Source organism: Squalius cephalus (genome assembly GCF_949319135.1).
Source record: "Squalius cephalus genome assembly, chromosome: 11".
Lineage (NCBI taxonomy): Eukaryota > Metazoa > Chordata > Actinopteri > Cypriniformes > Leuciscidae > Squalius > Squalius cephalus.
The window spans coordinates 34868253-34884870 of NC_137132.1; the positions used below are offsets into that span (position 1 = coordinate 34868253).

The following is a 16618-nucleotide window of genomic DNA, read 5'->3' on the forward strand; positions in this document are numbered from 1 at the left end:
TGAAAGGCCAATCACCAAGATATATATACACACAACGATCAGGCATAACATTATGACCACTGACAGGTGAAGTGAATAACACTGATTATCTCTTCATCGCAGCACCTGTTAGTGGGTGGGATATATTATTATATTATAAATATTAGGCAGAAAGAGAACATTTCGTCCTCTAAGGCCTCGTTTACACTGTCAGTGAAATGTGACCCATCCGATTTTTTTGCATCCGATGTGACACAGATCGGATGTGTTCTGTGACCTGGTGAACAGGAAAAAAGCATGCATTCGGATATTTCGAGATCGGTTTCAGGCCTCATTCATATGTGGTATTAAATCAGATATAAATCAGATATGTGCCAATACGACTGTCATGTAAACGGGCAGATCAGATTTTCTAATGCATTAGGCTACGTCTCTGCGGTTTAATGACGAGAGCAACCCCCGACACACATCTGCAAAGGGACGGACAGCCCGATGAAACGTCGTGTCGTCGTAGGAGAGGAATGTGGAGGGCACGGGAAGTGTTTTCACAGGATTGTAATTGTAAGCTTTTAGTAATTTATTTGTAATAAACACTTTTAAGTGGGCTATTTAAAAAGTATTAGGACTATTTACATGTTAAATTATATTTTTTAAAACATACGCACATAGAGTGGCGTCATATTGTGTGTGTGCATAGAAAGAATTAGTCCGCAGCCGCTCAAAAAAATAAAAATTGTCCACAGCTGTTCTAGACTACTCCTGAGCGCAACTCCACCGTCAGTGTTGTGTAAGGTTTTTGTGTTCATTTCTATTTCCTGTCGCTGTGCAGGCTCTTTATATGACAGTGTAAACAGCCCAATAACCCCTTTATTTTAAGGCTTAATTTATGTCCCATAGACCGGTCCGTTGCATTGCGATTTAAAGCAGTATCAATAATGTCAAATATGTGATGTGCAGTCAGGTTCGGGTGTGTGTATGCCGTTTTAACGAGTGTTCTCACCGATGCGCTTGTTGTGATTCGTGGAGTTTTGACGAGTTTCATAGACTTGATATTGTTTCTTATTCAAAAGTGGTGTTTGGCGAACTTCGCATGTATCGCAGAGCTAGCATTAAGCATATTTCGCGTTCGTCCATCTGTGCAAGAGAATTTAACCCTTTAAACATGCACAATGTTTCAGAAAGTATGGCAAGTGCAAACGCATGAATCGGATATGGGTCACAATTGAAAGATTGTGTAAACGGACGGTCAAAAAAACGGATATAGACAACAAATCAGAATTGGGCATCAAGACCTGCAGTGTAAACGAGGCCAAAGTTGATGTGTTAGAAGCAGGAAAAATGGGCAAGCGTAAGAATTTGCGTTTGACAAGGGCCAAATTGTGATGGCTAGACGACTGGGTCAGAGCATCTCCAAAACTGCAGCTCTTGTGGGGTGTAACTATCCATGTGTATATACCGACATATATATATATATATAAAACAAAAGTGAAAATATCGAGAGATAACATTGTCGTCAATATCGCACATCCCTAATGTACAATATTAATTTGTATTTCTTCGGGTCTTAAAAAGCCTTAAAAATGTGCATCAGCTCTGGTATGGACAATAGAGACGTTCTCCTAGGTAATCATTTGGAAAGCTTTTCCACTAACCTGTTTGTGTCTCTTCCCTGCAGTTGCAGCCAAACAGGGAGAATCAGACCCTGAGAGGAAGGAGACGCGGCAAAAAGTGGATGACGACAGGAAACATGAAATTGAGGCGGCTATTGTTCGGATCATGAAGTCCAGAAAGAAAATGCAGCACAATGTTCTTGTAGCAGAGGTGCGGAGACTTTTTTTTGTGACAGTAGTTTGAGCATTAAAAAAAAAAATAGATATTTGTAATGGGAGCTTGTTTCCGCCACAAAGTAAAAGATAAAAAAGGTAATTGTGACTTTTTATCTCGGAATTCTGATATAAGCTTGCAATTCTGAGGAAAAGAACGATATTTTTGGACTTTATAATTCGCAATTTTGAGTTTATAGCTCACAATTCTGAGAAAAGATGTCAGAAATGTGAGATAAAAAGTCACCATTATCTTTCTAAATGTTTTATTCTGTGGCGAAAACAAGCTTCCAAATATTTGTCTATATGATCTATTTAAATATAGTAAAAAGCATAATGAAGTTGAAGTCTTCTGAAGTCTAGAGTAGGACAGCAGTTCTGATCTATGATTTAATCATCAGATCGGTTTTGTTCATGTACAGTTTTGATCAATATTACACGCAGACCTCTATTCATATTTTACTTGGAATCATATAATAAAAATAAGTTTTTCATAAATGCTTTGAAAACTTTGATGCAGTAATATTTTTTTGTTGTTCACTCAAGTTAAATTCACATATGTACGGAAGAGGATTAGGGCCAGGCAATAAAAAAAAAAAAAAACATCTCGAGATTAAAGTCATTATAATGCGAGATTAAACTCGTTAAATTTCGAGAAAAAAAGTCGAAATACAATCTTGAGAATAAACTCATTAAATATTGAGAATAAAGTCGTTGTGTTTCGAGAAAAGACTCGTTAAATTTCGAGAAAAAAAAGTCGAAATACAATCTTGAGAATAAACTCATTAAATAATGAGAATAAAGTCGTTGTGTTTCGAGAAAAAACTCGTTAAATTTCGAGAAAAAAGTCGAAATACAATCGTGAGAATAAACTCATTAAATTTCGAGAAATAAAGTCGTTGTGTTTCGAGAAAAAAATTCGAAATGAAATGTAGAGAATAATGCATTCGATCAGTGTTCATAGCCTATATAGAGGATGACAGAGTTGGATCACTTAGTCAAGCTATATTTTAGACTTTCTTTCAGTAACAAAGAATAAAACATTCTTAGGTCTAGGTCAGCTAGGTCTTTTTAGAAGAAAAAATCAGTCCAATTTGCGTGATGTACTCGCTTTTGTCCAACATGAAATTCATCGAGGTTTCGTGGTTTCCCAGGATACCATAAGACGCATTATTAAACTTGTTGATCCTTAAAGTGTGGAATTTCGACGAAGGAGACGCTTGAGAAAACACCACACTTGCACTCTGGCATATGGACAGCTATGATAAATTAAAACCGTACGGCATTGCCATTAATGGCTGTATGGTTACAGTCGTTACATTCTGTGGATGAGGCGTAGCCTACACAACCAACAACGATTAATAATGCGTGTCTGGTATCCTGGGAAACCACGAAACCTCGATGAGGTTGATATCAGTATGAACACTGATCGAATGCGTTATTCTCTACATTTAATTTCGACTTTATTTCTCGAAATTTAACGAGTTTATTCTCACGATTATTTCGACTTTTTTTCTCGAAATTTAATGTTTTTTTCTCGAAACACAACGACTTTATTCTCGATATTTAATGAGTTTATTCTCAAGATTGTGTGTCGAGTTTTTTTCTCGAAATTTAACGAGTTTTTTCTCGAAACACAACGACTTTATTCTCGATATTTAATGAGTTTATTCTCAAGATTGTATTTCGACTTTTTTTCTCGAAATTTAACCAGTTTAATCTCGAATTATAATGACTTTAATCTCGAGATGGTTTTATTTTTTTTATTATTGCCTGGCCCTAATCCTCTTCCGTACATATGACCCCAGCGATATAATGTAATATAATATGAGGTCTGATTAAACCCAAGCTTTCATTTCATATGAAGGAACACTTATGAGTGTCAGTGTGAAGTGTGTTTTTATATATACTTATATTTTTTTATTTATACTTCATTCTGGCTTTATCTGAGAATAACGGTGATGTCTGTGGTTTTTGTGGGGGATGTAAAATAAGATCATCAACATTTTCAGTTTCACTGTATTCAGAAATGTTTTTTTGGACTTTTGCTTGTAGGACTTCAGTTTGTCTTGTGTGTTTTTGCCTTTAGGTAACCCAGCAGCTGAAGGCACGATTCCTCCCAAGTCCCGTGGTCATTAAAAAGCGTATTGAAGGACTAATTGAGAGAGAATACTTGGCAAGAACACCAGAAGATCGCAAAGTGTACACATATGTAGCATGAAGGAGCGAAGTTGAATCTGGCATGAAAGAGCGAGTGAGAGTGAGCAAGCAAGCATCGTTTTTGGGACTTAGTCACACACCTCACATGGGATGTTATTTTATTTTATTTTATGTCCTTTTTTTGCCTTTGTTGTCATTCGTACTGGGAATAAACTGAGAAGAAAACCTTGTTTTAAATTGTTCTTACCGATTCCCACAAGGCTTTCCACTGGATTAGATTCAAAGATTTTACAGAAGGTCTTGGTCTCTATGAGAGAATTGTTGTTTTTTTGTCTGTCCCTTATAATCATACAACTAAATTAATAAAGTAAGTCACACAGTGTCCCATCATTGGATATCATTAAGACCATTCATATCATTAGGAAATTCCTTTTTTCTTTTTTTTTTTTTTTCTTTTCTTCTATCTGTGTAAGTGAGTTTGGTTTATGGCACCTTATAGTTTGTTCAGGTTCTCATCTCTGCCTGCCGGTCGCCTGTGCTTTACCTGTCAGATTGTCAGAGTGGACACAGGTGGACTTGCACAGCTTACAAAAAGGTGGTTTGGCTGTATTTTTTCCCTCGCAGTTTCCTTTTTTTTTTCTTTTTTTTTTTTTCATGTCTGACATGGCCAATTGTAAGATGACTTAAAAGCGTTTTATTTTAAAGGAATTCTTTTGAATGCAGTTTAAACAGAGATGGGGGAGCAGTTTGGGTTTTCAGCATTATTATATTTCAATGTGTATAAATTGTAAAATAATTGTTATTGTACTCAATGCTGAAGTGAACTGTACAGGGCCTTGTTTTCATCAATAAATGTAGAAAAAGAACGGGAAAAAAAAAAACAATAAAAGGATTGGCCGTTTTGGGTCAGACTGTTCGTCTCGCTCTAATCTTCACAATGGAGGATCCTGGAGGTTAGGACATGAAAGAAGTGATAGCTGTGTGAAATTACACATTTCAACTCAACATTCAGTTGTTCACACAACATTTTCTCATTCTTTTTATTCACATATAATCATTGAATAATGTGCGTACATAGAGTAAATCGAATATGGTAAATGACCAGTGAAGGGAGTTCTCGCATGCAACACAAGCACTTTGGAGTTTCCGGAAGGACTAATCATGTTTGTTCTCACATAAAAGCATTGATCAATGTTTACAAGTGAATAAATTTAAAAAAAAAAAATCTTCAGAAGACCACTGGATTGTTATGGATTAGATTTGCATTGTCTTTATAAACTTTGAAGCATGAATGTTTTGATAGCATGGGTCTTCAATAGGACACTGTATATGCAGGTTTGGAATGGCATAAGTGTGTTGGGTTGCCTCCCGTCCCGTAAATTATGGAATCATCCCGTATTTACAGGTAAAATGATGCGTCCTGTATCAAATCTGTCTGTGAAGAATGAAGAAACAGAAAAAACTGAGAACTGGGGCAACAAGTGCATACAAAAATCTCACTGGATTATTACAATTAATGTCAAAATGAACGTTTGGAAATGTAAAATGATATTTCCTACTGACACACTACAGCAAAAATATAAATAACTGGCTTAAAACCATTGTTTGGGGTGAAAATAACTTTTGCACAGTAGCGTACTGTATACACGTAATAATCCTGGCACATACAGTTTATGACATTTAAAAAGAAAATTTATAAAAATGGGACAAATAATTACATCATAATGTAGCCTAGTCCTAATTTAAAAAAAAATAAAATTAAAAAAGTCATCCCATCCAGGCAACAGCTGCAGAATTAATGTTAAAAAAGTGATAACTGTTTTAAGCACAGCAACTTATCCCGGAGAGTTCTTTCGAAATAAATAAAATACATGTAAAATAATATAAAATGTGTTCAGTTGCGAGTTCACATACTCATGTTTTCTTGGCTTATTGTTGAGCTGTATTGTTGTCATGTAATGAAATAATCAGTTTCTGACTTAGTCTTTATTTGTGGCCTTGATGCAAAATGTTTTTGGGGGGGGGGGGGCGTGAATGGGTGTCCCTTATTTTGCCACACTGAAGGTGGCAACCCTGCAAACATACTTCAGACTGCATACTGCTTCAGACGATGCTTTTTAAAGTCTCTGTATCGACTGTTTCTCTGTCACACACACACACACACACACGTCCGATGACAGCATCTGCTCGGGTTCAGTCCCCTGTCCCTCGACTGTTATTGTGAGGAGCCCTTCCCCCGACTCCTGCTCACTCTTCAGCTGTGTTCTCGAAAGACACTTCATCTAGTAACGACTCCATCTAAAAGAGCTGTTATCTTGATGTTTTAGGGGTTTAGTGCCTCATCATCATAAATTATAAACGCTGAAGTGACGTCAGCGTGAACGCGACTCCTCGAGCACAAACGGGTTTGTTCAACGAAGATCTCGAGCATGTTTAAAGCGGGGTTTGCGCTCGAGTAAACGCACATTATGCTCCTCCGACAACCGCTTCTCTTCACGGGCAGGACGGAGGATGAAACTGCGGACTCGGGCGCGGAGACTGCGGGGTGAGTTAGCGGAGAAAGCTAAAGATAAACTCACTTTTGTTTGCGTCTCTAAGGGGGAGAAACACGGTAACCGACAGCAGCCGATGAATGCTTAATGACGTCAGCAGCAACAAACGGTACATTGCAACAATACAAACAACTTTTTGCCTTCAAATATGCGCTATTTAATGCGGTGATCAAATAGTAAAGTCTAAATCACACAACTATTATTCGTTTGAATGCAACCTACCAAGAGTTATTTGTTTTGATTGAATGAACATTTGAATTAAACGGGAACACTTTACAATAAGGTTCATTAGTTGACTAAGTTACCTTAGAATGAACAATATTACTTCTTCAGCATTTATTAATCTTTGTTAATATTAATTTCAACATTTACTAATACGTTATTAAAATCATTATTTGTTAACATTAGTTAATGCACTGTAAAAACTAACAAACAAACAATGAGCAGCTGTATTTGTATTAACTAACATTAACAAAGATGAATAAATACTGTAACAAATGTATTGCACATTGTTAGTTCATGTTAATTAATACATTAATTAATGTTAACTAATGAACCTTATTGTAAAGTGTTACCAATTAAACTTTAAAGTTTTTAATGGTTTCTGGGACACTGATGAAAATGATAGGCTAATTAAAACCGGTTTCAGGAACTTTTGGTCATAATAGGGTTATTGCTTCATCAGCTGATACGCCATGCTAAAGGATGGATGTTATTAGAATTGTATTAAACCCATGTTTTTGGTTTCACTTTATTTTGATGGTTCCTTTAACACATTCTGTTGACTATAAGTAACGTTGCTCTTATATGTCTACTAACTCTCATTAGAGTATTAGTAGACTGGTAGGGTTTGGGTTAAAATAAGTTGACATGAAGTTGCAAAGTAACTTATAGTCAAAAGAATGTTCAAAAGGGACCATCAAAAATAAAGGGTAACACTTTATTTAGATAGTCCGCTTTGCACATTCTACTACCTATAAGTAACTTTGCAACTTCATGTCAACTAACTGTCATTAGAGTATCAGTAGATTATCTGATTAATATCTGCTAACTCTTTATTGTGATGCTCCCCAACAGATATTCTAATGACTATAAATAACTTGGCAACTACAAGTTAACTTATTCTACTAACCCGAACCCTAACCATAATCAGTCTACTACAGTCTACTAATACTCTAATGAGAGTTAGTTGACATGTAGTTGCAAAGTTACTTATAGTTAGTAGAATGTCTAAAGTGGACTATCAAAATAAAGTGGAACCAAATAAAGTTTTACCGTGTTTTTTTTTTTTTTTTCTTTAGATCTGACTGCGGTAAAATGTCATGCAGTAGCAGCAGCAGTAAGTCCATACATTACATTTAATAGGCTAACACATCAACAGCCAGGCGTGTGATTCTGCCAGATCTGTGATCTGATATGTTCCTGTCTGCCTGTGGCACAGCTGACCTCGTGTCCAGCCCGGGTCAGGAGGAGCGTCTCCTGGTCACCCTGCACCTGCTCACCAACCCCGGGGACTCGCTCCTGCTCCAGCTCACTCTGGACCGCCTGCTCCGCTGGGTCCGGCCCGGTCTGCGCCTCTTCCGGGTGTCCGAGCGCGCCTGTCCCCTTCAGGACGATGCCAGGACTGACCTGTGCCCTGTCGGCAGCTTCCCCTCACTCGCGGTGACCATGTTCCTTCACGAGTCTTTCGGGGAGGAGCGTATCCTCAGGGTGCTGGACTTTCTGCAGCGCCCGCCCTGGCAGATCCACCACATGGAGAGCTTTGACGCCAACTCCCCGTCCAGCGCCCCACTGAGGCCCTACCTCCTGCCCAGCCGGGACTTCTCCAGCCTGGGCGCGGGGATGCCGGTGTGGGGGGTGCGGACGGTGCACTACGGAGAGGAGGTGGTGCGAGTGACTCTGCACAGCACCTATGATAACTTTGAGGACAGTGTGCGTTTGTACGAGACGGTCCTGCGGAGGAGGGCGGAGGAGCAGAAGCCCGGGTTCGTCTGGTTCACTCTGCTCACAGAACCGGGCTTCAGCCTGCAGCTGGCCATCAAACAGCTCTCGCCAGGGGTCCGAGTGGAGCCGTGCTGCTCCGCCGTGCTGCAGTTCAGGGTGGGAGAGATCGGACAGCTCGTGCCCTTGCTGCCCAACACCTGCTCGCCCATCAGCTCGACCCGATGGCACACTGAAGACCTGGACGGCAACAAGATCCTCTTTCAGGTGGGTCACGGGAATGTGTTCTGGTTTCTGTATCCCCTCTTATACTGGCAAACCATGATGTAAACCAATGGGTTTCTTTAATATATGATATTTGACTTAAATTTACTTTAGTTACTATATATGCTATATATATATAGATATATTAGGGGTGAAAAGCTACCCTCGTGTCACGATTCGATACATCACGATACTGAAAACGCGATACAATATTATTGCGATACTCCAAAACATATGGTAAAAGGTTAACAAAAAATGTACTGTTGAGTAAAATGGTAAATTTGGTGTTACATTGTGGGTGTAAATTAATAGGCTTGGACTTGGTGCTGGAAACTCAAAACACGGGACAATAGAGACACCAGAATAAAAATATTCATCATTCTGAAGCTGAAAACACAGAATTATTTTAGACGAATATGCTTGAACTCTCAGTGACTAGATATATTTCTAATAACGTAACCACTTTTTACTGGTAACAGAAGTTATTTGGCATAATCAGGACTCACAAATATCCCCCCATTGCATTATTAGGCTATACATTCTATTCAACATTATATATAGCAGTTTAATGTAGTACTGACACTAAAACTCTGTAAACTTTTTTTTTTTTTTTTTGTCACAGTAATTTTGTTGTATTTTTGTATTGCGATATATTGTGGCACGATATATTGTTAAACCCATATATATATATATATATATAATATTTTTAGTAATCAAGTCACCTTTATTTATATAGCGCTTTTTACAATACCGATTGTTTCAAAGCAGCTTTACAGAGATAAAGAGGAAAATACCAATCAATGATGCAAACTTTTCAAATTCAAAATCTGCCATAAAGCAGCTCTAACAAAATGTGTCATTATTCAGTTCATTCAATAACCGTATAAAGTTCAATTATGAAATGAATTCAATTCAGCTATAAGCAGCTCGACAGAAGACAATAGTGTCATATTATTAATTTTGAGTCAGTTTAATGTTGATTCAATTTAGTTCAATGACAGTGTCGATGTCACAAAATTCGTCATTTATGAAACAAACTCTAATCAGCTATTTTGTCTAATTATTTTGTCAAAAGACTAGGGGTGGATGGTATGACCAAAATTCTGTTTCACTAACCCTTGTGATAATGAGCTGATGAGTTGAATCAGGTGTGTTTGATTAGGGAGACAAAGAAAACGTGCAGTGTTGGGGGTCCTCCAGGAGCAGGGTTGACAACCACTGCTCTAGACTGCTGTGCGCCTTTCCCCCCGAAAATATCACATTAACCACAACCCTTTAGAAAATGTAATTCCTTTGTGGATCCTCTTGATCTGCTTTCTCCGTGTTTCTTTGACAAATCTCAGTGTTTCAGTCTCATGCACGCTGCATGTGAGTTAACCACGCCCACTTATTTACATGTCGCGGTATACACGGAATAAAAAAATCTGTTACGGTTGACATTTTCTACCGCGGTAACGATATATACCGTCACACCGCCCAGCCCTACAAAAGACCAAGTCATCTCAAGTCAAAGGTTGTATATATGCTGTAGGTTGTGGTATATGCACAGCTTGATAATTCATATTGTAATATGTCAAGCATTATTGTTTAAAGAGACACCCAAAATTGAAAAGTCTGTCATCATTTACTAATGTCGTTTTAAACCTGTATGACTTTCTTTCTTCTGCAGAACACAAAACAAGACATTTTGAAGAATGTTGGTAACCAAACAGTTTTGAGACTTTTTTTTTAATTTATAAATGATTGCAGAATTTTCAGTTTTGGGTGACCGATCCAAATATTATAAGTATTATTTCTATGGATATCCTTGTATGTACATTTTTGGAGTGTCACTCAAGGCTATAATGTCAAACAAAAGAGTGACCGATGAGAGATGGAGGCTTTGATATCTAATTCTCTTGCAGCCACAGTTCCCCTGGAGACACACTGAATGGCAACTGTGAATTCACACTGAATTCATCACTGTGGGATGGGATTTACATGACAGATTCCATCAGTGTAAAACCATGCAGTGTAAAATATGCTGAGAATGACCAATGAGAGTGTTTCCCAAAACCTGAATTTAGAAGTATTTCAAGTGCATTCAGCTGACATCTCTTTAACCCTCATCCTTCCCTCACACTTTGTAACATATCTTTCCCTTGCGGGTCAAAATTACCCGAAGCCCTAAAATGATTTTTGTCCATAAAGCTTATTTTATTTAATTTTTTATAATATTTTTTTCAATTTTTTTGGAGATTGTTTATTTTATTTGTATTTTTTTATTTACCTTTAAATGACTAGATTTGATCAATAAATAGTAATTTAAGCACATTCCTCACATTCTTTCAACTTAAATTCAAAATAACTCACAATTTCATGCATAACTTTTAATTCAACTCAAAATATCTTACATTGGGTTTCTTTGCTGACCTCTTGTGGAAAAAAATATATAACATGATATTTCATGACTCTTGCCACTAGATGGCCTTATAGCTCTATATGGAGCAAATGAGCTGTTCTGCTGGGTGCTAAAGTCAGTTTCTTCAGGATGCATTCAGATACACATGTAGACATTATACAATAATATTTTGGTATAGTTTTTGCATTTTTAGTTTGAATTTTGAGCATTTTTAGGTTGTTCTATGTGTACTGAAGCATTCCTCGCATTCCATTCATTCCTGAGGGGGTCAAATTGACCCACAAGGGAAGGATTTGTTACTTTTTTAAAATTCAACCACAAAACAGCTCGAATCCATTGCATTTTTGTGTGTGTGTGTTAGGGCTGGGCGATATGGCTGAAAACTGTATCACGATATAAGTGTTTCATATCGGTCGATATCGATAATTATTGATATTTTTTAGGACATATTTAAAATAAGGACCAGTCCAGGAGACAAATATATTACATTTAAAGATTTTTTATTTTAAACTTAACCTACCTCTGATTATAATCCCATCAGTTATAAAGGCAGAAATGTCAACACGACCATGGACAACTCAAAAGTCTTTCTTCTGTTGAAAATAAAAGTTATTTGGAAGAATGACCAACAGTTGATGTACCCCAGTGACTTCCATAGAATATTTTTCTCCTATGGAAGTCAATGGGGACCAGCTACTGTTTGGATACCCACATTCTTCAAATTATTAATATTAGAAAATATTAGAAGGAAATTAATACAGGTTTGGAACAACATTAGAGTGCGTAAATAATGAGATAATTATTAGTGAACTATCCCTTTAAGGACAAGCGGCAGCGTGTTTACTATTACTACTGTCTCTTTAAGAGCTGCGCGCGACGCGTCTATTATAACTTGTTACACGCATTTAAGCAGATTTTCTCTCAATTTTCTCAAGTTTGCTTTCACTTTAGACATATCCAACTAGTTTATGTAAACCTTGTGTGTATATAACAGTATTAGCACAATAAGACTCGAAAGATAACTAGTCCAGTATTCAGGCCCTGCTGGTAGACAGGCTTTAAGTGCATGTGAGCTTCACATGTAACGTTACGTGCTGAGAAACGCACACGCTAGAACAGGCATCAGCACGCGAATGAACAGAGAAACTGACGACGGTCTTGCATAATCTGCAGACGACATTGGTCTGACTAACGGTCAGACTTGAAGTCAGGCGAGCTGACTTTTCCTATTTTATCAACAATCGCTGCGGCACTCATTTTCTACTTTACTCATCTTCTACTTTCACTCTACGCCAGTTCTGTTACTGAAGAATCCAACACGAGACAACAATATTGCGCAACCATACTGACTGGCTGTTAGCGTGTCACTTCCTACGTTGCTATGTTACTAGAGAGTGAGTGCCTTTGTTCATGCAATCAAACTTGCTTTGCTTTTTTCTTCCGACGAAAAAAAAAAAAAAATATCGAACGTTTTATCGAACGCATTTTTTATTGATATTGATTACGTGTCTATCGCGATACATATCGTTATCGTTTTATCGCCCAGCCCTAGTGTGTGTGTGTGTATTCGTGGTTCAAGTGCGACAAAAGTCCTAGTGTCTTGGACCCCTCTGATGAACACTCAATTAAAAAAATAAAAAAAAAACGAGTTTGGGGTCAAAATGACCCGAGGTAAGGATGAGGGTAATCAATTACACAAAGCTACTAGACAATTGCAAGTATAATGTACGATTATGTATCTTTTTACTTTGTGTGGTAAAACATAGTATAGTGTGGTCTTGAAATGACTTGAGGGTAAAGTAAATAGTGCCTGCATTTTTTTTTAATGGCAACTGTTCCCTTTCCCTTTCCCTTTCCCTTTAAAACCTCACTTATCGGGCTTATGCTACTCTGAATAATGCCTGAACTTCATATTTTGAGCACTTATTGCGTTGTTTTTGCCTCTTCACGATGACTCGCTTAATTTAGTCCTAATTTGTAAGTCGCTTTGGATAAAAGCATCTGCTAAATGACTAAATGTAAATGTAAATGTTCCTTAAAAGTGCGAAAACTGATGAAGTGTGGCCTCTTCTGCAGGTTCGCGCCCCAGCTCAACCCCAGGCGCTCCTCACATCTGCGTTTCCCCTGAGCTGTCCCAGGATGCAGCTGAGGAACGGGACGGCTGCCACCACCCCCTGCAGGAGGCCGGCCCGTGTGAAGGAGCAGTCTGTGGGACGGTGTCCTCGAGGGTTGAGGTCAGTGGCGTGTGGTCGGGAGAGTGTGGGATCAGACGGCACCTGCAGCACTCCTCCGGGAAGCTCCTGTTACTCGTCCCAGCGCAGCAGCCCGGCAGGCCAGTCCGTGAACTGGTGTGAGCCGGCGGTAACCTCTGACACCTCTACATCATGCCTTCTGCTGGAAGAGGAGGAGCCTGAGACCAACGTGGACACGGGTTGTGCTGTAGGAGTGTCTGCGCTGGTGACCCTGTCCCGGGACCTGAAACATGTGCTGTCTGAGCCGCAGTGGACCTCTGAAGCAGAGACTCGCGCTTCGCCGTGTCAGAGTCGCCATCAACACGCACAAGCCGAAGAGTTCTTCATTTGACCATTCCCATTGGAAAAGCAGCACATATTTACATGAATCATTTGGCAGATGCTTTTATCCATAGCGACTTAAGGCCCCGATATAAATAATTTCTTGTTCTTTACTCAAGGGTAAAAAGAAGTTAGTGAACATCCCGAAACCGCCCACGCTGCTGAGAGAGGCGTTTAGATGAATATGCAAATATGTGCTGCACGCTTTCCTCTCAATAGCAAAATAAACACAACAAAAATGACAGCGGTGAGAACAGTAGTCGAGAAAGCATCTGATCATAGCGATCTGGATATGTTTGCACAAGCTCTGCAATTCAGCACTCCAGTAAAGTCACGTCACCTTTATTAATACAGCACTTTATACAATAGATTGCTTAGAAGCAAGCAGGTATACAGTATTAAACATGGAACAATTGTCAGTGTGTCTTTAAATAAGAATTACAACTTATTTTTCTACTATAAAGCAGTGTGTTCATGTTTTTACTTGTGTCTGACCTCGACGGACTCAACAGAAGAAATGAACTGGAGAAGATTTCCATGTCAAAGAAGGCGGAGCCTCAGCACACACACACCTATTACATCATCGCCACTGACCAATGGTAGTTCGTTTACCAGCCGGAGCAAACTTTTCCCTAAAGTTTCCGTAAACCTGTTTTGAACTCCTGAAACAAACTCTGAACTAATTTGGTTCTAGCCTGATTTTTTTTAGAAATGACGTCTCACCAGTTCATTCTTTGATTTACGCTTGAAGTGCTTCGGCGCCTTTACAGTGCATTCAGTTCATTGTATCAGTTCATGCATTCCCTTTCATGGCCGATTACGTAATATCAATATATGATCATTTAATATAATTTCTTAATTGCATTTTGTCTTTTGCATAGGCTATAATAGTGGGGTTCAAAAGTCCATGTTTAAAATTATTCTATTTTCCATTTTAATGCAAATTCTATGATCAACACAACTACTTAATTTAGATGAATTGTGAAACATGAAGTCGATATTGAAATTTCCAGAATATCTTTTGGTATGTCCCCCTTTAGCTTTAAATGGACTCCACAAGAAAGGAGAAGCCTACAAAATAGGATTTTGTGAATTGTATTTTAGTGGTGTTGAAACTGTCAGATGATGTAATGTTAGTGTCAGTTTAATCAGAACACACACTGAGAACGTTGTTCTGTGCAAACAGGCAGGATGTGTTCAAAAAGGAATACTGGTAAAGAAATCCTACTAATAGGAGTACCGCTTAGTGAATAGTTTTTAGTTTTTTAAATATCATTTGAAATTTCCTCATGCAGTCTGTTCCGGTTGAATACTACACATCCTGCCAAATGTCATGGATCATCCTGGATTCCTGAAATCTCCGGGAGGGTCACTGTCCTGCAGAGTCTAACACACCTGAACCAGCTGATCAAGCTCTGACTAGAAACTTCAGATGGGTGTGTTGAGGCAAACTCTGCAGGACACCTCTGCTGTAGTGCATGAGCCAAATATGATTAACTTGTTAAAGTTGTAAACAGACATTGTATATAATGTAGCTAGTAAACCCTAGTTAGCAGGTTTTATGTTATTCTGTACACAGCACTGTATTTGTCTCAGAACTATTATAGTATGTCCACTAAATTATTATTACCACTAAAAAATAAAATCTCAGCAGGAAAAAATACTTTTTAGAGTGTATTTTGATATTTGACTGCAATTTTATGAAATGTGTAATTAAATATGTAGTACTTTGTATTTCACTACAGTTATTACATGTCAAATAATGTCATTGTATGTTGGTAGCAAACTAATTTAATAATTATGTATGAAGGATGTTTGGAATAAACTAGAGAAGTGTTGTTTGATTTAATAGACTCAGAAATCACAAATTCGTCTGTTTCTTTTTCTTGGCTGCTTACATCTGTTCTTCTTTCTTTATGTTTTCAAATTTGTCTAAATGTGTTCCATGAGTGATGATATTTTGACTTTTCATTTGTTTTATGAGGCTGTATGTTAGCCAGATCTGGTGTCTGAGCCTCCGGCTGCTTCTGAAACAGAAAGCTGCGTTCTAGGATCTCGGCTGCCATTGAAGACCGCTTCAATCTGGAGAATCCTTGAGCTTTCACTTCGTATTTTCACGCCTGACTGTGGAGGAAACCTTTCTGACACACTAGACAGTCTCGTTCTAGTGTTCAGGGTTAAGGAGGAGTCTAGATGCCTCAGAAGGACACAGTCTCACTGGGATGAAGCGCCTACAATGTCATCTTTAACATTTGAGCACTCAACATCACTCTACACCAAGGCTGAATTTATTTGTAAAAACAGTAATATTGTGAAATGCCATTAAAATTTAAAATATATTCACATGGGAAACAGTTATTTTAAATTGTAATTTAATCCAGTGATAATCACATGATCCTTCAGAAATCATTCTAATATGCTGATTTGCAGTTCAGTTATTATCAGTTATTAAATTCAAAAGGATTGAATGGACTTGAGCTAACATGAACTAACAATGATCAGTTGTATTTTTTTAAACTAATGTTAACAACGAATAACTGTGGTAACAAATGAAGCTTTTGCTCATTGTTAATGTTGGTTAATGCATTAACTACCTTATTGTAAAGTGTTGCCTATTGTTCTTTATAACACTTGAATCACTTTATGCAGTTTTTGTGTGTATTGCTTTATTGGATTTAAATATAATTTAGAGTTCTTTTTGTTTTAAGAAAAATATATAAAACCTGTTATTGTTTGAAAACGCTTATTTCAATATTGTGATAATACCAAATATATTAGGTAAAATTCCTTAAAAAAATAAATAAAATGATTGGGTCACGGCTTAATGTCCATGGGAAAATGTGGGTCCCATGGCCAAACCAGTTGAGAACTGCTGGTACAGTATAAGGGACAATTTCAGATACAGCCGTAGTGTCTTAGTGACTG

The 16618-nt window shown here is 37.9% G+C and overlaps 2 protein-coding genes across 3 annotated transcripts in view; both read left to right on the plus strand.

Moving 5' to 3' along the window:
• cul3b (cullin 3b) overlaps window positions 1–5706 on the plus strand; it is a 35920-nt gene extending 30214 nt beyond the window's left edge. The window contains exons 15-16 of the mRNA XM_079885600.1: window positions 1655–1800; window positions 3892–5706. Coding sequence (XP_079741726.1) covers window positions 1655–1800; window positions 3892–4023 — 278 coding nt within the window. The 3' untranslated portion in view covers window positions 4024–5706. The remainder of the gene's footprint in view (window positions 1–1654; window positions 1801–3891) is intronic.
• Window positions 5707–6168: 462 nt separating this feature from the next.
• Window positions 6169–16159, plus strand: fam124b (family with sequence similarity 124B). 2 transcript variants are annotated; one of them, XM_079885606.1, is made up of 4 exons: window positions 6169–6623; window positions 7816–7853; window positions 7956–8722; window positions 13197–16159. In XM_079885606.1, exons 1-4 carry the CDS (start codon window positions 6595–6597, stop codon window positions 13701–13703), a joined length of 1341 nt encoding a protein of 446 aa, XP_079741732.1. In that variant the 5' UTR covers window positions 6169–6594; the 3' UTR covers window positions 13704–16159. The 2 variants fall into 2 exon arrangements, with proteins under 2 accessions (XP_079741732.1, XP_079741731.1); XM_079885605.1 differs by having other exon boundaries at window positions 6169–6507; window positions 13197–15558.
• The last annotated feature ends 459 nt before the right edge of the window (window positions 16160–16618 follow it).

Bases quoted from the DNA above. Each gene is read 5' to 3' on its own strand.
- fam124b (XM_079885605.1), top strand. From the start codon at position 6,431: ATGCTCCTCCGACAACCGCTTCTCTTCACGGGCAGGACGGAGGATGAA. The intron at 7,854-7,955 runs GTAAGTCCATAC...CCTGTGGCACAG, and splicing joins GTCATGCAGTAGCAGCAGCA to CTGACCTCGTGTCCAGCCCG. The intron at 8,723-13,196 runs GTGGGTCACGGG...CCTCTTCTGCAG, and splicing joins GCAACAAGATCCTCTTTCAG to GTTCGCGCCCCAGCTCAACC.